This window comes from Daktulosphaira vitifoliae, unplaced genomic scaffold (genome assembly GCF_025091365.1).
Source record: "Daktulosphaira vitifoliae isolate Bord-2020 unplaced genomic scaffold, ASM2509136v1 Scaffold_1, whole genome shotgun sequence".
Lineage (NCBI taxonomy): Eukaryota > Metazoa > Arthropoda > Insecta > Hemiptera > Phylloxeridae > Daktulosphaira > Daktulosphaira vitifoliae.
In genome coordinates, this window is record NW_026099572.1 from 40,102,187 (window position 1) to 40,125,472 (window position 23,286).

The following is a 23,286-nucleotide window of genomic DNA, read 5'->3' on the forward strand; positions in this document are numbered from 1 at the left end:
TTAAATGGGATTTAGGTCCTATTTTAAATTACTTTTATATTTATCCACGAAAATTCTGGACGATAAATAAAGAATAGATATAATTATTAGGAAAACGACTTTGCCACGAACTGATAATGCTTCGACATTTTCATTTGACATTTGACAAAGTAGTAATTGTTTCGAACGTCCGTTACTCCGACTATTTAATAACATAGCTTACCATAACCACGACGAATTTTACTCCAACATCTAATAAGATATAAAACGTAGTATAAACTTCGACATTATCGATGATCAAACATTTTTTGTAATTTGTACACATATTGGCTTCGATGCGAAACTGAGAAGTAATTAATTTTACAATGATGAGTTTTTTTTTTGTATCTGTTACCACTTTTTTAGCTCTCACCGAATCGATTTCTTTTAACGATACGTCAAAAGATTACAAATCGTATCTAGTCGAAGACATTACCCTCAAAAATTGAAAAAATTTCCCTCGTTCTCCGTAAATGGGAGAATATCTCCAAAAAAATTACAATTATAAAAGTCACCAATTTACAACATTTTTTCAATTTTTTTTACTTAAAACTATCATAACTTTTTGAAAAAAAACCATATTAATATAATTTTTTTTTATAGATGCATGAGGTAAGCTTATGTAACATATATGTTACATAAGCTTTAATTTTTTGTGAAAAAGTTGTCGTTTTTAATCCCCCCTGTTGGCAGGTAAAGGGTCAGATTTATAAAAAAAATATAGAAAATGAAAGGTAATTTTTTTTTTCATATTAAAGCATATTTATTAATATGAAAAAAAAAATTCTGACTTTATTTTGATTCCATGGTGAAAACAAACATCAAAATTATTTTAAAAAATACAATTTTTATAAAAAATTCTTTTTTATATTTTTAACTTTATAATTCTACATTATATTTATACATTTTATTTTATGATAAATAATATTTATATAACTCTTTCAATCGACCCTCCATTTTTTTTAAATCAAATCATTTCCCTTTATACAAGGGGGGTTCAAAAGATAAAAACGCATTTCGTCGTGCAGTGGTCGGATATCAGTTATATTACCGACCAATTTGATTTGGTAAGTTATTAATCAATATTTCATTTATCTCGTGATTGTGATTACCACACATTTTACTTTTAATTTATCTCCATTATCATTAATTCTCACATAATTATATGAAGAACAGTCTTGTTGAATTATTCTAGAAAAACATACGTGGTACATTATTTAAAATTTTAAATAATATATAAAATTTATTACATTTAAAAAGAATGTTTGCTGACGATGATACTCTTTTATCTTGATATGATTTCTTTTTCTTGTTAATTCCTCTATGAATACAAAATAGTACTTCAATTCTTCTGGAGTCTTCACCAATCGCTTAGGGTATTTTTTTTGGTAACTTCTAAAAATATACATTCACTAATAAAAAAGTCTTTAAACTTGTTTTTTTTTTGTATACTAGTAACATTGCTCGACAAAAAAGAATGAAATATATGCGTCTCCCACTTGTAATGTCACATTTTATATGAATATAATAATACTCTATGTAAGAACACTTATTACTGTGTTCTTATTACTTATATTATACACGTTTTATTTCTATTTACTTGATTCGTAATATATATTAATTAGCATAGAGGGAGATGCTGATCTCACGTCTTTAGGCCGGAACTACTGACTTCGAACAAACGTTGTGTTTAAGTGGTCGTTGTAGAAATAGTTTTCGATGCTATCACTTTTGTTTTATTTATATTATTAATAACTTCACTTGTTTTATTCAACGACTCGTCTATCGTCAATTGGCATTATAGCCAATCAACTCCGTCTCACTTAGATATACCTTTTAACCAACTGTACTAGGATTCAGGTCAGACTTCTTGTATATTACATATAACTTATATTTACTGAACCTCTAAAATATAACTTGAATTTGTCATTGACGTAAAACAATAGTTTAACTTTATTTTATAACATCACTCTAGTAACTAAGGTAAACGATTGCCTGTGTCCCATTCAATTAATTAAAACTCATATAAGAAGATAGGGACAATATATGGGCAGACGTCGGATAGCTTCCGATTCTTGGTTTTGATCAAGAGCCTCAAATATTCAACGAACCCCAAATACCTGAATTAGTTCTTATTAATAATAGATAGAATAATTGAATCAATTACTTAAGAAATTCTTTTATTAAATAAATGTAAATATTTTACGCGGTTATAACGCTATTATTTTTAAAAATAGATACAATATTTATAAAGTCTTCGTGGACGCCCAGTTGTTATCACAGGGGTCGGTGATATAATAGACCTGATTGGCGCAGGATATAGACACAGCGTTTATATTATTGTAATATTCTGCTAGTTCTTTTATATCATTTAACGGTAATATTAACCCTTTTTAACACGCTTATATTAGTTTTACCTGTATGTTTGTTTGTAACTCTCCACGCGCTACGTGTTATAGATTCTCGCGTATCCCGTCGCCTGTGGCCTTGACACTAGACTGTCGTACGCATTCGTGCCACCTTTTCAGCCGTCGCCCTACTATGAGTATTTTTGTTTGACTGACCAATACCGCGTGCCATACGCAACGGTGCAAAGTACAGCAAGTTCAAACTCGACGAACCGATCCGCACTCGCGCCATCAACGTTGCTAACTTTTCGACGCCAGAGGATCATGTCGGACACCGTGTCGCCGACGCCAGCGAAAGTGCTGCGATATTGTGCGACGATTATTATTAACTGTATATGATATATTTTCGTACCTAAGTCGCTTTTCTATATATGTATATATATATATATACTAATTACTATTAAAATTTAAATATTTACACGCTTTATTTGCATAAGAGATATAAAGTGTATTCGTTCCGATTACGGGGCCTCAGATGAGTCCCGTATCGTCATTTTTCGACACTACCTCCACGTGCCGGGAGTGGGTAATTTGCACTCCTGCTACCTACCTTGAATGTGGTAGCCGTTTCTCAGACTCTCTCTCCTGAATTGAACCCTGTTCCTTGTTACCCGTTACAACCATGATATTGATAGTAACTACCATCATTAAGTCGACAAACCAGGGAAAAAATTCGATGGAACAGTACATGAAACTTTATGAAAACATGATCGAGTTCATAACGATTATAGTCATATTACATACGATAATATTTTAAAACATACATACCGTAGCTATTTATGTAAAAAAATATAGTTAAAAAAATACGCTTTCATAGCATATGAAACTAAAAAGTTAAAAATAATTTTTAGTTCCATGTGCTTTAAAAGCGTAATTTTTTTAAACTATATTTATTCTGTTTGACTATCGAAAACTTTGGTCTAGTATCAATCAACTAGGATTTTTGAAAAATGATTTTTCAATGAAACTCTTTACATATTTATAAAATAAAGTAAAAATTAATATTTAAATTAAAATTAAAAATTATGACCAAGTGTTAAAATAATTAGGGAGCTACTAATTTTAAGTTTTATGATTAATAAGTCGAATATGCATTCAATAATTTTCAATACACGTTTGTACATTGTTATTATGTTTAAACTATTTATCATTTATACTTCATTATTTTATGTTAGTTATTTTTTGATTAACCTCGTTGCCATTTATTCAATGTTCTCTTAAAACATGATATTAATGTAATATTGAAACATTATAATTTTTAATTTTAATATTTAATAGTACTATATTTTATAAATATCAATTTTAATTGTGGAGTGATTTTTTTACTTTATTATTATAAGAATCTCTTTTTTTTGCATTTAACCCAAATTTTTCATTATTTGAATCATGATGACAGCTAAATTATTTATTTTTCGTATAAAATTTATTGTAAGACCATAATCTTTAAATTTAATATCTCACCGTTTCATTAATTCTTTTATGCAACCCTCAACAGTTTTTCTAAAAAACTATACAAAGGTAGAATATATGTTGCATATTTTTGTTCATGACCATGGCTATTTTTACATTCATTTTTTGTAAATAGCCTTTTGTTAATTTGTAACATAATTTTATGTGATTAAATCCATCATATTCAACCAAATATTTTCAATAATCAAAGTTTACTATTCCGTCAGAGCTCTTAGTAAAAATTTTATAATGATAAAATAATGAAATTTTGTAATTTTTTACAGAAAAATTAAGAAAACTTCTTTTAATTTTTAATTTTAACTAAGTTGTTGGTGATTATCATTTTTAATTGTTAAATTATATATTTTATTAATAAATTAAGTAACCAAAATAAAACTTTAATGTATTTTGTTTTTAAGTACTCATGTCATTATTGTTTTTATTAAAATGCGATGTACTAATCAGTTTAATATACTAAAACACGACATTTTAGTGAAACTATTAGTGTAAAATTAAAAAAACGTATTTTTGAATGTTGGTATGTTAAAAAATATTAGTGTACTAAAGTTTTAGAAGAACTTTTTAAAGTTAGTATCTACCACACTTATCATGATTTTAGTATACTAATTTATATTATTTATTGTCTTATGAAAACTTATAACTTTGGTGTATTTAAAACGTTTCCAAACTAATTAATTAATACAAAAATGGAACTCCTTAATATGATTTATGTTCAAATCATAAGTAACTTAGAAATGATCGACGAAGGTCAAGATAATGGTCATTCAACAATGAAATTTCATTTAACGGAACATCCGTTCATTGATATGTTACAAAACTAATTACAATATGTAAATTTATCTATTAACATTAATAAAATGTTATATTCTTTAATTTGGTCTAAAATGGCATTTGTACAAACATTTAGACTAACAAAAGATCTTGCACTAAGTTTAATGACGTCAATATTTAGAACCCCATCAAGGAAGTCTGCACTAAGTACAGAGCGCAAAGTATGCAAAATATTATACTACTTAGACTAAATAGTAAATTAATAATTTAATAAAAATTTTACCATAATAGGTACTAACAGCTTTACGATTTAATATGTTTACTATTTTTAACAAATACGTAAAAATTAAACTTAGGTAAACAAAAGTATTTTAGCACAATGTATCTTACCTTGTGACTATTAATTAATACGTCTATAACGATTTCATAACCTAAAAAGGTTTACTAATGAATATGGAATTCCGGGGGTTATAGTAATGTTGATTACACTCATATTGCAAAAGTGCCGTCACAAGTAGATGTGCCTTGTCCGAAATACATTTATCTGAACAGGAAGAATTATCATTCGATAAATGTGCAATTAATAAAATAATTTGATGTTTTTCAATTTAATTATACTATTTCTGATATGTATTTTAATAATTCCTAGATATGCGATTCAACTATGTCTTTCCTCTTCAAGTTAGACAATCTGTGTTATAAATGAATATACATAATCTTCGAAAGTGTCATATACATGATGGCTTTTTCTAGTCTTAAGCAGGAGTCGGCTAGTAATTTTTAATTTGAAAGTATTCGCATAAAAAAGTAAAATATCCTTGTAGTATCAATTCTTTCAAGTGTGGTCCATTCCATGTATTTAAAGGTTTAACTATTGTACTTTAATTATATTTTTGTTGCCATAAAGACCATTTTCAGAGCGATAGTTACAGGTTCGTGGTTATAAACTTTTAAAGTAACTATACATTAAATATTATATACATTAAAATAAAAACAACCCTATTACGGCATGGGAAGAGGTTTTTTTAACGAGTTCAAATTTTTGCAGTATAAGTTTTCTATATCAAATAAAAAAAATGGGAGAGGGTGACATGATCAAATATCTGAAGTCGTGTTTTTTGAACCACATATGTGAATATTAATTATATATTCTATTTATAAATTTATATTGAATAATGCTGCCCCAAAAGCTGTAACTTGTTGTTTGGTGTAGTAAATATTCAATATCAGTGCTCGTACTACAATCGGTAATTAACTAGATATGGTATGATCTATACAAATTTTGAGATGAGCTATACATGTAATGCATTTAAATCTAGTAAATTTAAAAATGAAGACTTCATATTAGATGATTAATGTTAGTAAAGCATTCATTGTTACTTCAATTTTTCTTAAAGTAATTTATGTTTAACAAATTAAATTAAAATAATACTTATTACAACGTGGCTTCATTTATTTCAGAAGCAAACATACATACAACAAAACATTTTTCTTAATAAACAATAACAAATATCTCTTTTATACTTATTTAATGCTTAATATTAAATTATCACATAAAACAATTTCTTATTGTATATTTAAAAACATTATGATAAAAATTAAAAAAGCATAAATTTCTTTTCTAATTATTTTTTTAGCAGATGAAGTATCTAAAATAAAAATAAAATTGTTAAATTACCATAATTATTTTTGATTATTAAAAATATTACTTGAAGCTTGCTTTTTATTATATACTGGACAACTTTGGTAAGGAATTTTCAGTTTATTATTAATGGGATAATACCCAGGTATTTTTAATGATTGTGACTGCAACTGCCCTGTACTAAGAAGTTTGCTAAAATCGAATTCTAATTCATTAGCAATAGCTCCTAAAATTAAATAAACAAATATATTATTAATATAGAAAACAAGATAATTCAATTAGTTTGGCTATAAAAATTTCCTATCGATCTTAAACTTTTCTTAGTTTTCAATAATTCAACTAATTATTTGTATTGTTTTTGTAATAGTAGCTAGTGAGCAGACATGCAGTTGTTGGCACAGTGACATTGAGTTTTACTCATAAATATTATTATGTTTGTTTGATTTTTTTTTTTTAATTATATGTTTGCACTGTATTTTTATAACTTCTTATATTAAGTTTTTATTACTAATCATAATTACAAATTTATAAAACTATTGAATTATAAATACAACTGAATTCGATTTCGTATTATAAAGCGACTATAAGCTACATCAGTTCGGCCGCTAGAGATCTTACCCGGAGCGTTCGCTCCATAAACGATCTCGAGCAAACCTGTACCCCGGAGGAGGATATTCCGACCGTCGATTCGTCGTCGCAGACTGAACCTCAGGAGGATGGGGACAGCGACGACGATCCGGACACTGGAGCCACTATGCCGACGCCACCAAGTATTCCATTAAAGTATCCCATTTATTACGTTTTTGAAGTTGCGTTAGGTATCTTTTGACCACGAAGACCAAATTTGTTAAAGTAATTGACTAACTCTTCTCCACCAACTAAACCTATTTATAGCAATTAATACCAATACAATACGAGCAATATTAGATTTAACCATAATTGGACTACTATTATATATTCCACGAACTGAAGAAATACGACTATCTCTTTCCGCTAGTAAATTGGTCACAGTAAGTTTGGCTTGTATCGATAACATGTAATACAGTGATGAATAACATTTCTCACTGACCCACGACCGCCAATTATTCAATATTTAACGTTCAATGATGACAACATGGACCAGTATGAAGTAATCTAAAGTTTTCATAACAGTATTGCGACACGGATTGTGTTAGATTTCATTTAAATACTTAGTATATTTTAACCGACCACCTATACTAATTACACCACGGTCGTCCAGGAAAATGTTAAAACATTTCAGTTTACCTTTAACCGAAATTTATTTATGATTATGAAAATCTTTGATTTCTTTAATCCAATGTTCGTTTTGAGTTACAAATACTAACGAAATAGAGGCGTAATTTAATTTGTTATTTGTTAAGGAACCGACTATATCTATACCACGAAACAATTTTTCTTAATCTCATCTTTAAAATCTGGGCTTAAGTAACTTTATAATTGATAAAGTGGAGATTTTTTCAATTTATTATTACCTTCTCAGCTTCGCATAGGAGCTAAAAAATGAATCATTGTTGTTCGTGACCATTGTTGTGGTACAAGTATACTCCTTTTTAAAAATATTATCTTTCATAAAAGTAGAAAAATTATTTGATCGGATATTAATTAATGTAGTAGATTCTATAAATTCCAAAATTTTAATTTGTGTATCGAAAATATCTATTAATATAGAAGCTGCCGAAGGTACAATAGTTTTGAGCACTTCAGTTTCTTATCCCTTTAAGGTCTTCGGATCAAGCTTCGATGCTATCAAATGAACTAATAACGAACGTCATAACTTAGGGACTTGACCAAGGGCTTCTAATGTATTTATATGACTTATAAATTATCAATTAAACATTTTAATTTAAAATACGATTCTTTATTATCAGTGGATATCAAAAATAGCCTTTGTATGGGCTTAAACTAGTATCTTTTATTATTGTACTTTTAGTGAAGATCTGGCTAAATTATATATTTTTATCACTTTTGTTTATTTTTTAAATGGAAATTGATATATGGTAATGAATAGTGGTAAGAAAAGTTTAACTTCAGAACTTATTTTGTCCACTGCAGTATTAAGTTTTTTACTATTAAAAAAAATTAAATTTTAAAATTAAAATATTTAAAAAAAAAAAAAACAAATTTATAAAAATGCTAAATTTAGTGCCAATAACTACTTATTGTAGTGTCAATAACTTAGATGATAGTGCCAACAACTACCTTTTTTATATAGATCTGAATATTACTATCGATAAGTAATAATAGATTTAATGTATGTCAATTTTGTTTTATTTTTTGCTAGCTAAGACACTCAGCCTACTTAGATTCACTATATCATAAATAAAAAAAAACAAATGTTTTTTTTTGGTTCTTCTTAGTTTTTTTAGGTCTAGTTTTGCCTATATTAAATGTTATCTTAATTTATGTGGCTTATTATGTCTGGATTGGGGTCAATATATAATTTATTTTAGTAAGGACGTAATTTTTTTTTATTAATTATATAAGCCATAGCTTGTAGTAAAATGAGGTGAAACTTTACCTTTAAAATGAACTAAATACTGAATACATGCTCCATTATGTAATATTTTTGTTTTTCTACTATCCACTGTTAACATCCAATCAGGAACACCCATAACGTTTCGAACAGATTCAAAAAAATTTGATGTTTCAAATTTAGTGGTTCTTCTTATATTAACATATTTTATGATATCTTTATCGTATTCAATATTGGCACAAGCTAACTTTTCATAACCATTTTTAGAAAATATGACAATTGATCTACCGATAGCAGAAATATCACCTTCTAAAAGTAGATCAATGCGTTAATAAAATGTAATACTTTTTCTCTTTAAATAATAAGATAATATTTATACTTAAAAAATGTATATTCTTACCTAACGGTAAATTTGGATCAGAAAAAACCATTGAATATGATCCTATATCTATAGTTCCTAAACGTCCTGATATGTCTCCTACATAGCATCGTAGAGGCTGATCAGGCCCACACTCTTCTTCATACAATTTGTTCTATTTCAAAATAATTCAAATAAATATTATTTATGATGTTTAATTTAGAACCAAACTCGGAATAATTAGTGTAGTTCAAAAATTCTCCCAATCCAAAAACGGAATTTAATTTACTGGGGCTACAAATCTCTTTAGGGTCTGAATCTTATGCAAACTAAATTAAAAAAAACTAAATCGTATATTTATTAAACCACTAGTTTTATATTGTTTTTAATCATAGTCAGATTTTAATTAATAACAGTTTTAACTCTGTTAAGTGTATATTTTAGTGACTTTTTTTATTTATAAATTACTATATTTTGTAGTAATTTTTATTCAAAAATTTATGTAATCAAGTAAAAATTTGAACTCACATTTAATGGATCTGCTAATTGAGTGTAGTATGGATTCCAAATATATCCAGCTGCTGTACAACGTGTTCCTAAATCTTTCACTGTAGCATCTATACCAACTGGATTTACATATATAGACCATTTGTGACCTTTTGTCTGATATATAAGAAATAAAATTTATATCTATATATATATATATCTACCATGGAAAACTCACAAAGTCCAAAAAGGGGTTATTATAAAAAAATGTATTATTACTATAATATATCCGTACTTAACTTCTTTGTATAAATAAAATTAAAGTTAATCAATGAATAAAGTTTAATAAAAATATTAGATACTCCAAGGAAACATAAAATTGCATAACTTTTATTGTTTTTAAAAATTATCATCTTCTTTTTATTAAATTTACGATTTGTACAAATTTTTATAATATGTAAATAATTTTACGATGAATAATTAACTTCAGAGGTCTTGGGCACGACCTCTCAAGTAGTCTGATTTAGACCTACTGATTCAATTTGATTTTAGTAATGTAAAAATGAAAAAGAAAAGAAATTAATTAATTAATGTACATGAAATTTTGGCACTATTTTTGTTTGAGGCGTCTGACTGGATTATCAGGTAAGTTATTAGAAGCTAATTGTTGAATGAGTTATTTGCAGTTAGAATTTAATTTCGTACAAAATCGCATATAGTATAAAGTTGCTATAGTATCAATTAAATTTATGTTGAGATCAGACTGTAGTGACATATTTGAAACAAACCAAGGCACACCAGTTATGACTCACAGACAGATATTTTGGAAAGCATGTATTGTTCTCTTATTAGAGTCCTTTGCTGAACCCCAAATGACCATACTATATGACCAGAGAGGTTATTTGAGTGAAACCAGATATTTGAGCATTATTAGATATTTAGAGAGATATATAAGCAAAATAATGATCTTAATAAGTGAAGTATACCGTTTAGTTTATTTTATAAATGGGGATCTCAAGATGATCTTTTATCAATAATTAATCCTAGATATTTTACATCAGTTCAATGATGAATAATGGTGTTATTAACTGTGGACAGTCATAATTTCCTGAGAGTGAATATAAAAAGAGAGGATTTTGATTCATTTATTTTTTTCGTCACATATTGAACCCGAGAGAGAGCATTTAAATTTTGTAGACTAGTAATTTGATAATCTGTTGAGAAAGATATTAGCGTTTTGTCATCAGAATATATGCTAAGAACTGTTGTTTCTAATACTTACAATCAAATGTATATATTCTGTATAAGAATAGTAAAATATCGCTACTTTGAAGTACATCAGCATAGATTCGGTACTGTAGAATGGTGAAGATTTTGTTGAACATTAAAAAAGTGGCTTTCAAGGTATGATTTCAGCATAAGATAATATGGATGCTTTTTAACTTGGACAGAAGTTCTTCATACCACACAGAATTGAAAGTTTTTGCCACATCAAGGAAAACTCCAATACAGTATTGCTTATAAGGGTGGCCGATCTCAAGTTGTTGGGATTAAGGCGAGGAAAAAGAAGAAGACTAGGAGCATAACCAATCTCATAGGAAGATATCTTACTAGTTGTTTATTGGTAATTGGGTCATTTTCAGGCGATTTTCCATTAGCAAGTTTTTTATAATAGTATAAAATTCATTAGTTATAAGTATAAGGGTAATGGTAATTAAACAAATTCCATTACTGTCTCAATATATTGTGCTGGTAGAAAAATAGAGTAGGGTTGAATACATTAGATAATTCTATGGCCAAAGTATCAGCTTAATCTTGATCTGTTATAGCTGGTGTATTATTAAGATAACTGAGGGGCGAAGTTAACTCTTTTATCCAAAGAATCAATTTTTTTTTTGCCATAAAGATCAATTTCTTAGAAAAAGATTTTGAAGGCGAGTTTTATAAGAATTATTTTTATGATTCTTAAATTAAAATTTGAGTTTATTGGATAAAAATTTTATTGCTTTTTGTCATCTGGGTAACGAGTATGTTGCCATGTAAACTAAGCTCTACGTTTCTTGGCTATTAGTTGTTTCAACTCAGAAGGTAAGTTTAATGTTCATTTTTTTGTAGAGAGGAGACGAATACTCTTTAACTGCTTTTTAAATATTTGATGTAATAGTAGGTTTGAGAATTTTACTGTCTATGATTCATTGTCAGAAATGGATTTTAGTTTGACATTTAATGAAGTTTTTTTTTTTTTGGAAGTATGTCTCTTAACATACATCATTTAATTTTACCTTGATAAACACGTTATAGAATTAGTGTGATCAAAAGCTAGATCGCTAAGATAGGTAATTTCAATTAAAAAACAATTTACTATGTATCAAGGCAGTTATCATATGATTGCCAAGTATATGTAGGTGAATTAGCCGTAATTGTATTAATATTATTTAGTATAATAAAGTTGCAGGTAGAGCATCCCCTAGTATTAGTGAAGTGACTCCAGGTTTGGCGCTTAGTATTAAAATTTGCACCTATTATAAAACTGTGGCTAAGAGATTGTAATTGAAGTGTCAGATCAGTAATAGGATACTGAATTTATTTTAATTGATGAACTTGCTTACTGAAGATTGTGCTTCTGTAAGGTAAATTAGTTGAATGGTTAATTATACTAGATATTAAAAGAGCAGCTCTTGTACAATTTTAAAAAGCTTTTCAAAAAAACCATTTTTAGACTTAATGAGTTTTGTATGAATGGAGATAATATAATGCATATTACAATATAATAATGGTTGTTTATAAAGTTTACCATATTTCTGTTATAAGGTCCAGGATAATGTAAGTTAACTTCTATAACTGTATCACTTTTACTTCCATCATTGTAAATCAATTGAGTCTAAATAAAGTTTTATTAAAAGAATGAACTTAAATAAATTATTTCAATAAAGACTAGAAGTTAAATTTAATAAAATTAAAAAAATGTAATAAAACTTTTAGACATACCATTCGAATATAACCTCTTAGAAATCCATTTGGATTATGAAATGATGCCATTGCTCGAATTTCTCGAGCTTCTATAGGAGAGTACCCTCTTTCAATAGAAGAACACATTAATCTATTTTTCAAATTTAGTTCATATAATTAAATACATAACCTAATGAATTAACACATGAATACTAAATGATTAGTATAGTCTAAACAAACCTCTTCTTTGGTGGTATACCATGAATAACAACAGATCGACCTAAAAACACCAATTGGCCAAAAAGTTGAGTATGACTGTCATTACCAATAAGTGAAATTGTCCTTTCTCCTTGGATAGAGCCAAATCTTGTACTCCAGTCTCCATATCGTAAATGATTAAAAAATTTACTATCCCAAGGATCCCAAACTTCATGTAAATTTGAACTTTCACATGGTAAATCTAATCCACCATCAACTGGGTTCTTCGTGAATATAAAAATAATAATTAACTATTAGATAAAAGCAATATGTGTCAGTTCAAAATAGATCTAATGAGAGCTGTGATATTTTATGGTCAGACAAAAAATGTACAGCATCACAAGAACAATAAAAAGAATTGGTCTTGTGATGCTAAGCGTTATTTTAGTTTTGCATTAAAACTAAAAAAAACAATCAAAAAGTTAAAAAATCTACTCAATTAAGCGTAATATAAAATTTTTTATTAATTGTAAAAATCTATTGTTAAATTCAGATGAAACCCAGTCATTTTTTTAGAAATAATTTATAGAGTAACATGTTACTAAAAGATTTGGAATATTATAGACTGGTAGCAGAACACACAAATAAAGTTAAAAAATTAAAAATTAACAAAGTCGAATGATTTACTATGTAGTTGAATAATTTTATAATAGGTTTATGTCATTTTATGACATTAATTCAACAATATACATTTTAAAAACATTATAAATTAATCATTTTTATTGTTTATATGGAGAAAGTTGGTTAAACAATCTTTTATTTGATAAAGGGAATATTTTTAAAATTTTTACGGATAATATCTTTAAAAAGATACTAATTGTGATCATTTAATATATTGTTAAAAATAATTGGTCAAGTGATAGCTGAGAAAAATGAATTACAGACACAAAAAAAACCACATAGAAAAATAATTTTAATATAAGTAAGAAATTCCTTCACACAAAGGTAAACACAGTGATTTGTGATCATTCGACGTATTGTTGAAAAAAATAGATTCAATGAGAGCTAAAAAAAAAAATAGTGACAGATACAAAAAAAAAAAGAAACCCAGCACAGGGGGGTCGTGCTACAGTGGTGACGTGGCATAATTGGATCTAGTATAATGATATTTGACAGTGATTAAAATTACTATCATAAAAAGCTCTTCAATGCAAATCTTTAGATAGTATTTAATTTTTAAAAATTGATGGATTATTCCAAAAGCTACATGATCTGCTATTTCCTTATTTATATCCTAATTAAGATAAAGTATGTCAAATGAAAGAGGGATATAAATATTATTTCTCATAGAAGAATTGTATTGATCCATACACTTTTCAATAAGTTATAGCATAATAAAGTTAAAAATGTAAAATACAAAATCGAGAATTTTTACACAAAAATAGCATTTGGTAGTCATTTTCATCACAAAAACAAGTCCAAAAGACAAATTTTTTTTTCCATAATAAAGTGCATTACATTAGCTTTAATTTAAGATATATCTTAAGATATAAAAACTAAAGATCTAAAGTAAGATATAAAAGTGTCAGACTTTCCAGAACACTTACAAAAGTTAAGTTTAAAAAGTTATCATTTTGAATCCCCCCCGTGGGCAGGTAAAGGGTCAGATTTACAAAAAGAATATACCAAATGAAAGGTAAAGACATCATACATCTATAAAAAAAAAAAATTATATTGATTTGGTTTTTTTTTAAAAAGTTATGGCAGTTTTAAGTAAAAAATATTGAAAAACTGTCAAAAATTAGCGATTTTTAAATTTGTAATTTTTTTGGAGATTTCCCCCATTTACGGGAAATGAGGGAAATTTTTTAATTTTTGAAGGTAATGTCTTCATTACAGACACAAAAAAAAAAACATAGTAAAACGAATATCTTTTCAGCTTCGCATCGAAGCTAAAAAACAGTAGCATAGTAGGGTCGTGGTACAGTGTAAGCTTGGCATAGTTATGACAAGTATAGATGATATCTGAACATTTTCAAAAGTTAAATTTAAAAAATTTAAGAAATGTCGAAATTTATAGATTTTAAAATTATAATTTTTTGGGTGATTTACATCATTTATGGGGAACGAAGGAAATTTTTTAGGTTAATGTTGTTAACTAGATACAATTTGTGTTTTTTTCACGTATCAAAGAGAAAAATTGGTCCAGTGAGACCTGAGAAAAAGTAGCGACAGACACAAAATAAAAAATAAACACATCATGGTAAAATTAATACCTTCTTAGTTTTCCATCAAGCTAAAATGTTAAATCAATTATGACTATAAATTGTGCCAGCATTCTATTCTATAAAAAATATTAAATGATGATTGTAAAACCATATATCTTATTAAAATTATAATATTTGTATTATATCACTGAAATTGGGCGAGTTAAATGTATTAAATTAGTATATAGTTGATAAAATTTGTATAGATTAAATGTATATTAGGAATATTTTCAAATATACCCATATTTTATTTTAAAATCATATTTAAAATTCATTGCATAGGTTATTTTCAGAATTATTATTACTGTTAGTATTATTGTCTGATATAAATAAACTAATTTATCATTGAAGATGAACTATGGAATTATTTAAAAACAACAACACAAAACTAAGTGCATGGATATATCTGAAAATGATCTTAGTATATTAGGCTATTTTGAATACATTAATCATTTGTATTGGCTTAGAATTAGAATAACAAATAAAATAATAAGAATTACCGAATAAACATAGTAATTGTAAGCACCTTGAAGTCCTTGTAAGTTTATTTCAAAATCAACTGGATCATATTCAGAGAGCTGAAAAAGCTCAATATTTCCAGTTATAGAATTTTTTTCAAAATTACTATACCAATCTTTTACAACTGCTTTTCTATGCCAAACTTTTTCTATCCTATTAAAATAAATAAAATTATTAGATTATAGTATTTTAAGAAAATTAGAATTAAATAAAATAAGTATGACTATTGGGTTTCTTCCTTTTATTTTATAGAATAAACTATAATTTTTTGATCTAGGAAAAATGGCCTTAAATAAATTTCTATAATTTTTTTTAAAAAATCACTTATAACATTTGAAAATATATTTGTATTATTTGAAGATTTTTTTATGTTATTAATTACTTAAATAGTACCAATATCAGAAATTGCTGTCTTGATCAAAATATGTGATAAAATGGAAACTACAATATTTCAATAATAAATATTGAAAAAACTGTTTAAGCCTTTATTTCTTGAGAACAAAAATATATATTTTTAATAAATAATAATGAACATAGTATTCAAAACAGTTCAGTAACTAAAAAATTTAGAATTAGTTAATAATATTTAGGAATAATCAATACACCAATGTTGTATTATTAGTACACTGATAAATCACTTTGTTTTGATATCAAATTTTTATGTATAGTGAAAAGCCATACTATTTACAATATAATAACTAATAATTTGAGAATAATATGTAACTAAAATATCCAAAAAGTTTTAATAAAAATATTGAGCAAATATTTTTATTCTGTAAATAATTGAGTGGATTATGATAAACGGAACACTGTGTATATAATTTTTTACTAACATATTAACACTGATTTAATTAATAATAAATAAGCTGCATCAAAACATAATACATAAGATAGAACTCTAACACCAATATATAAATATATATTTATATATACAAGGTATATTTAATATTATTCATGCATCCATTGAAAAATTGTATTAAATTAAAGTTTTATTTTGTAGTTACAAAATTTCAGAGAAAAATGATATTACAGTTATAAATGTATAATTTATTTATTAATAAATAAATAATATATATTTTAAGTGAGATCAAAACTATCTCAAAAATTTAAACCAACCACCAAAAAGTTATGTGATTAAAAAAATTACTTAGAACATGCTAAACGATCCCCTCGGGCTCGTGGCCCATGATCATCATATATGACAAGTGATTTGCCAATAATAGAATGTAATCCAAACAATGATAAATATTCATCCACAAACATTTGTCTACCTATTGAGCTTAGTTTTTTATTGCCTGCAATAGCTAAGTTATCTAAACGAGATGATATATCTCCAACACTACAATATTTAAGAAATTTACTGCATTGAGAAGTCATATTATTTTTCACAACCTGAGTTTGAAATTGGTATTATGTTAACCAATGTATTTTTTTTTTAAATAAATAATTTGTACAACCTTATGAGGATCATATATTGTTCCAGAACTTTTACATCTATCTTTCCAACTATAAAAATCTTTATCAGGAGCTTGAGAGTTAATAGACCATCTATGCTGATTAGTATTCACAAGTGTAGTACCATCTGCATGAACTAAGCCTTCAATTATTACAATAGTTTCCGTAGCACCAATGTCAAGAGGCTGTCTAAATAAAATTTTTCCAACTAAAGGATATCTAAATACTACCTCAGCTGTTAAAAAAGGTACTTTGATTTGAGATTTAGGTCCAGAAAATGGCAACAATGTGTTACAAGTCCATATAGTATTATTCCTTAAAATAACAATTTAGTCAATATTTTTAATATAAAAATAGATAAAAAAACAAAATATTTACTTGTATATAACTAAGGATCTATGAATAATACTGTTTGTACCATATAATGGTAAAAATAAATCCCAGCTGTAGTTTTCAAAATTATATTTGTTACTCAAGTCGCCAATAGCATAATTATCCTGAGTTTTTTTATCAATAGGCCCAGGAAATACTTTATTACTAGGATTAAAAATATTACCTATTCCTAAACAATCAATATTTTGTTCTAATGACATTTTATACATTTTTGGTAAAGGAGGCATTTCATGTAATCTAAAAGTGACAGTAGTTTGATTAGTTTCAATATTATTCTTAACATTTGTTGCTTCAAATGGAGATTTTTGCCAAAGAATTAATTCAACTTTAACATCAGTTTCATTTATTAGTCCTCTAAAATAAAACAAATAAAAATGTAAGATGTTTTATTAAATTTATGGATATTTTTGAATATAAAAATTATTTTTAATTACCTAAAATTACCTCAATTACTTAAAAAACCCAGTACAGTTAGAACCTAGCATAATGAGAAAAGGATAAAATTGAAATCAGTATACAATTATTCCTGTACTTTAAGCTTTATTTAGTAAATACAATTACATAAAGAATATTTTGTCATTTAAATTGGAAAATGTAACCAAAAGTTATTTTTACTTCTTCTTCTTTTTCCTCTATTATATCCCAATTATTTGGGGTCAGCCACCCTTATCTTATAACTCCAACTTGACACTATCACCCACTTCAGCTATCCTCATATCTTCCCTCAACATTCAATTCCATAACTGTTATTACAGCTTTCAATTCCCCTCTTTTCATAACATAAACAAATCATCTAAGTCTATTTTCTCTCATCTTATCCACGATTGACACTACACCTATACTCCCCTTATATTCAATTCTATCCTATCTTCTCTAGTCACTTAACTCATCCATTTCAGCATTCTCATCTCTGCTCTATTCTCTTGTCAACCATTCAACACTGAACTATACATCATAGCTGATCTCACTACAGTTTTATAGAACTTACCTTTCTGCCCCATTAGAATTCTCTTATTGTGTAACACACCACACGCTTCTCTCCTTCTATTACTCTTCCTGTGTTTTTTACCTTGGTACAAGTAATATATTCTATTATATTAATGTATCTATTCGGTACTCCTTTTGTCATTAATGCCTATTTTAAGACCTCTCTCGATACTTTATCATACGTTGTCTCCAAATCTATAAATATCATACACAGTGTTTTCTTCTTTTCTCTATACTTTTCTATTAAATGTCTCACAAAAAATAATGACACTATTATTGACTTACCAGGCATAAATCCAAACTAATTTTTGGATACCGATGTCTCATTTCTTATTCTCTTATTTATTACCTTTTCTCAAATTTTCATACTATGACTCATAAACTTTATGTCTGTATAATAATCAAAACGTTTTTTATTACTGAAGTTGACAATATCTCATTGAAGACATACTCAGAAAGTTTATTTTCATAATAAACATTTATTCTAAAAGCTATAATTTGATATAAGTTTAAAAGATGCAGTTTTTTCAGAATATTTTTAAAAATTGAAATGAAAAAAATTATTAACACATTTTTTATTAAATTTAAATTCTCTTTATACTCTGATTTTTTATTGGATATACAAAAATATATATTGTTTAATCTATGAATTTGTAAAATAAAAAATAAAATTATAAAGTACAGTTTGCATTAAAGAAAAATGTATATGAAGTTGTATTCCTTGAGATCCCACAAGTCCCCCATACATTCTTCATGAATACTTAAAATAATTTAAGTTTTTAAAAAACACTGTTGTATTTACTTTAGTGTGATCGATTTTTTTAAATTAATTTGTGCACAATCCAATACATCATCACTACGATCACTGTCAAAAATGACTATGTATAATGCTCTACTCTCATACTCAATATCAAATGTCGACAGTTTGGGATCCCTAAATAAACTTTTTTTCCCAATGTTTAGTGAACCTATACGATTACCCAAATCACCAAGGCCATTTGAATCTGGATCATAAACAATTTGCAGAGCATCGCAGTTATGCCTTGATTTATCTGTTAAAAAAATAAAAATCATAGTTAAGATAACACTTTTACATTCTTTATATTTTTATGTGATTCTTACTAAGGAACAAATTTTTATGTATTTATAAATTTTGTTAAGTTATTTCAGAAACATTATTAGCCACTACTACAAGTTATTAATATTTATTAATTAGCTTAAAAACATAGTATTATGTTGTAACTAGAGATACAATTCGGGTAATCTAGGGTGTTTATTTTAATTTAAAATGAAAAATATTTCTGCGGTACTATATAGTGTGATTTAGTAATTACACTACCCTTCATTTTTCATTATATGTTTTTTCATAAAAATGTTGATTAAAATTTAATTAATTCCTATAAACCATTATATATATGAAATTTATTGTAAGAAAAAATTAAATCCTAAAAGTAAATTTTTCACTACTTTCCGCCAGATGAAATTAAGCAGAGTATAATACATACAACATACAGTAAATATTCGGACATCATCTAGAAAATTAATTTACCTTGAATTCCCATTGTCTTACAGACCTTGTAAAATTAACACCATTAAAATAATTTTTGAATGAATGATAAAACTATAAAATAATATATTAAAATATATTATGAAATATAGAATTGAGAAAAGCTAAAAAATGATATTTATTGATACAAAATTTTATTCTTAGATTAGGTTTTTATCATGGCATTTATGTTATTCCTATTTTTAACAAAACATGAACAAAGTCATGTATGAGGATATTAAAGAAAGAAATTTCAGAATTAGGAAAATATACAGCAACAACTGGTTGAAAATCAATCAGAAAAATAATATTCAATTCTTGAGCCTCAAAAGAAATAGTGATGTAGATGAAAATTTTTTATTCTGTAAAAGTTTAAATTTTATTTTTAAAAAGAAGAAAAATTGTTTTCATCTATGACAAAACAATTAAAAATATAANAGAAGAAAAATTGTTTTCATCTATGACAAAACAATTAAAAATATAAATAGCACTTATAATCTTTTATTATATTTATCATTTAAAAACAAAACACTGAAACATTAATACTATTATTCAATAAAGAACAACTTTATCCATTAAATATAACCAATATATAATGATACAATCTTGTAACAGATTTATTTTTTCATACAATATTAATATATCGCAAACAATTTTTTTTTCAATATTGCGATATAATATCGCTGAAATTCAGTACAATATTGATATCAAAAAATATATTATTGACGAACTCTAAGTTTTACCGTAATGTGTTTATTTAATATTTATTTTTGTGTCTGTCACTATTACCACTCTTATCCACCCATAAGCACTCTTAAAATAATAATTATGATTTATCAATTATATTAATATTTTAATTTCGATGGGAAACTACAAAGGTATTAATTTTACCATGATGTGTTTATTTTTTATTTTGTGTCTTTTTCTCAGCTCTCACTGGATGATTTTCTTAACGATAAGTCAAAATATCACAAATTGTATTTTGTTGACAACATTAACATCGAATTTTTTATCAAAAATTAAAAAAATTTCACTTGTTCCCCATGAATGATGTAAATCACCCAAAAAATTATGATTTTAAAATCTATAAATTTCGACATTTCTTAAATTTTTTAAACTAAACTTTTGAAAATGTTCCGAAAATACTTTATATACATCTTTACTTAAAGCTTATATAATATCCTTTATTTTGAAAAACAAAATTGATTTGTGGATTTTCCTTTGTGATAAAAACGAACAATGTTTAAAAAAAGTATGATTTTTGTGTAAAAATTAGAAAATTAAAATTTTTTTTAATAAATTGTTGTACGAAAAATTATTTGAAAGTGTTTTTAAGGAATTAGTTTAAACTACATTGACATATTACAAAAAATAGGCTGGAAGAGCGAAAATATTTATTTTAGCTTATATAACTTTAAAAAATATTTTTGAAAATAATAGTTTTAACTATTTACCCCAATTTTACCAGAACACGTAAAATTTAATATTGTTATTTGTTAGTTTTCTGGCTAAATACTTAACTATTTTTGTAAGAAAATTTTAAATAGAATATAGTAAGATCTATAATTTTTTTCTAATATATTTTTCTATAAATATCACAATTTTTAAGATTAACAATAAAAACTTAAATTCTTATTATTGAATTTGTAACCTTCTTGCAGCACCTGTTAACATTAACTAATCAGGACAAAATTTTGCACAATTCATTTGTGTATGTATTATTACTACTTAAAGGAGGAAGGAGAAAGTCAGATTTCAATACTTTGCTCTTTACAGGATCACCCTAAGCAGTATATATATGACTTGGGATTCCAAAAGTATGCAATTATGAATGGTAATTATTATAAATAGTAATCTACTTTCAAGTTTGAAACAAATTGTAGTTATTAAACATTTACATATACTACCTCTCAATTTCTTAAAATATTTTATTTTTGAGATTTCTAACTGGCTTCCAAAAACATTTATAGTTTTTCTAGATTATGGTACATATGAGTATTTTAAACAAAAATGAATACTCTCTATTTAAAATGTTTATATAAGCTTTAGATATATGTGAATAATTTTGGAACGTTCCTATTGTTACCTTAAGTTTTCTCATTGTTGTAAGAATGGCAGTCCCTTCTGTTGCCCCCGCTTCATCCACCAATGGTGTATTAAATTGATTTTATTGATTACTTAATGTAATTAAATATTAAAAAACCCAGCAAAGGGGGGTCGCGGCACAGTGGTGACGTGGTATAGATGGATCAAGTATAATGATATCTGACAGTGATTAAAATCACTATCAAAAAAAAACGCTTCGATGCAAATATTTAGATAGTGTTTAATTTTAAAAAATTGGTGGATTATTCCAAAAGCTACATGATCTGCTAGTTCATTATTAATATCCTAATTAAGATAAAGTATGTCGAATGAAAAAGGGATTATTAAAAAATATTATTTCTCATAAAAAAATAATGTTGATCCATACACTTTTCAATATGTCATAGCATTATAAAGTTANCTAAAAAAATTATGTTTATCCATACACTTTTCAATATGTCATAGCATTATAAAGTTAAAAATGTAAAAAATAAAATCGAGAATTTTCACACAATAATAGCATTCGGTAGCCATTTTCACCGTGAAGATAAAATAAAGTCCGAAATTTTTTTTTTGCATAATAAAGTATATTACATTAGCTTTAATTTAAGATATATATAAAAGTGTCAGACCTTCTGGAACACTTTCAAAATTTAAGTTGAAAAAGTAAATTTTTTGTGAAAAAGTGGTCATTTTAAATCCCCCCCTGTGGGCAGGTAAAGGGTCAGATATAAAAAAAATATATACCAAATGATAGGTAAAGACATCATGCATCTATAAAAAAAAAATTATATTGATCCATACATCTTTCAAAAAGTTATAGCATTATAAAGTTAAAAATATAAAAATGAATTTTTTTACAAAAATCGTATTTTTTTTATAAACTTTGATGTCTGTTTTCACCATGAAGATAAAATAAAGTCCGAAATTTTATTTTTGCATAATAAAGTATATTACATTAGCTTTAATTTAAGATATATATAAAAGTGTCAGACTTTCCGGAACACTTTCAAAATTTAAGTTAAAAAAGTAAATTTATTGTGAAAAGTTGTCATTTTAAATCCCCCCCTGTGGGTAGGTAAAGGGTCAGATATAAAAAAAATATATACCAAATGATAGGTAAAGACATCATGCATCTATAAAAAAAAAATTATATTGATCCATACATCTTTCAAAAAGTTATAGCATTATAAAGTTAAAAATATAAAAATGAATTTTTTTACAAAAATCGTATTTTTTT

At 26.2% G+C, this 23,286-nt stretch overlaps 1 protein-coding gene and 1 long non-coding RNA gene across 2 annotated transcripts in view; both read right to left on the minus strand.

The window, feature by feature from the left end:
- Positions 1 to 960: 960 nt before the first annotated feature.
- LOC126895437 (uncharacterized) lies at positions 961 to 2,594 on the minus strand. The gene is made up of 3 exons (XR_007701653.1): positions 2,436 to 2,594; positions 1,269 to 1,413; positions 961 to 1,209 (listed from the first exon to the last, which is right to left on the minus strand). It is a non-coding gene; the product is annotated as an uncharacterized LOC126895437 (long non-coding RNA).
- Positions 2,595 to 6,110: 3,516 nt separating this feature from the next.
- Positions 6,111 to 23,286, minus strand: part of LOC126898318 (uncharacterized) — a 20,904-nt gene continuing 3,728 nt past the window's right edge. Inside the window, exons 5-17 of the mRNA XM_050672261.1 lie at positions 19,218 to 19,467; positions 17,414 to 17,782; positions 17,038 to 17,350; positions 16,728 to 16,972; positions 15,562 to 15,733; positions 12,837 to 13,078; positions 12,636 to 12,747; positions 12,442 to 12,528; positions 9,690 to 9,824; positions 9,204 to 9,336; positions 8,849 to 9,112; positions 6,377 to 6,535; positions 6,111 to 6,316 (exon numbers count right to left, since the gene is read on the minus strand). Coding sequence (XP_050528218.1) covers positions 6,234 to 6,316; positions 6,377 to 6,535; positions 8,849 to 9,112; positions 9,204 to 9,336; positions 9,690 to 9,824; positions 12,442 to 12,528; positions 12,636 to 12,747; positions 12,837 to 13,078; positions 15,562 to 15,733; positions 16,728 to 16,972; positions 17,038 to 17,350; positions 17,414 to 17,782; positions 19,218 to 19,467 — 2,564 coding nt within the window. The 3' untranslated portion in view covers positions 6,111 to 6,233. The remainder of the gene's footprint in view (positions 6,317 to 6,376; positions 6,536 to 8,848; positions 9,113 to 9,203; positions 9,337 to 9,689; positions 9,825 to 12,441; positions 12,529 to 12,635; positions 12,748 to 12,836; positions 13,079 to 15,561; positions 15,734 to 16,727; positions 16,973 to 17,037; positions 17,351 to 17,413; positions 17,783 to 19,217; positions 19,468 to 23,286) is intronic.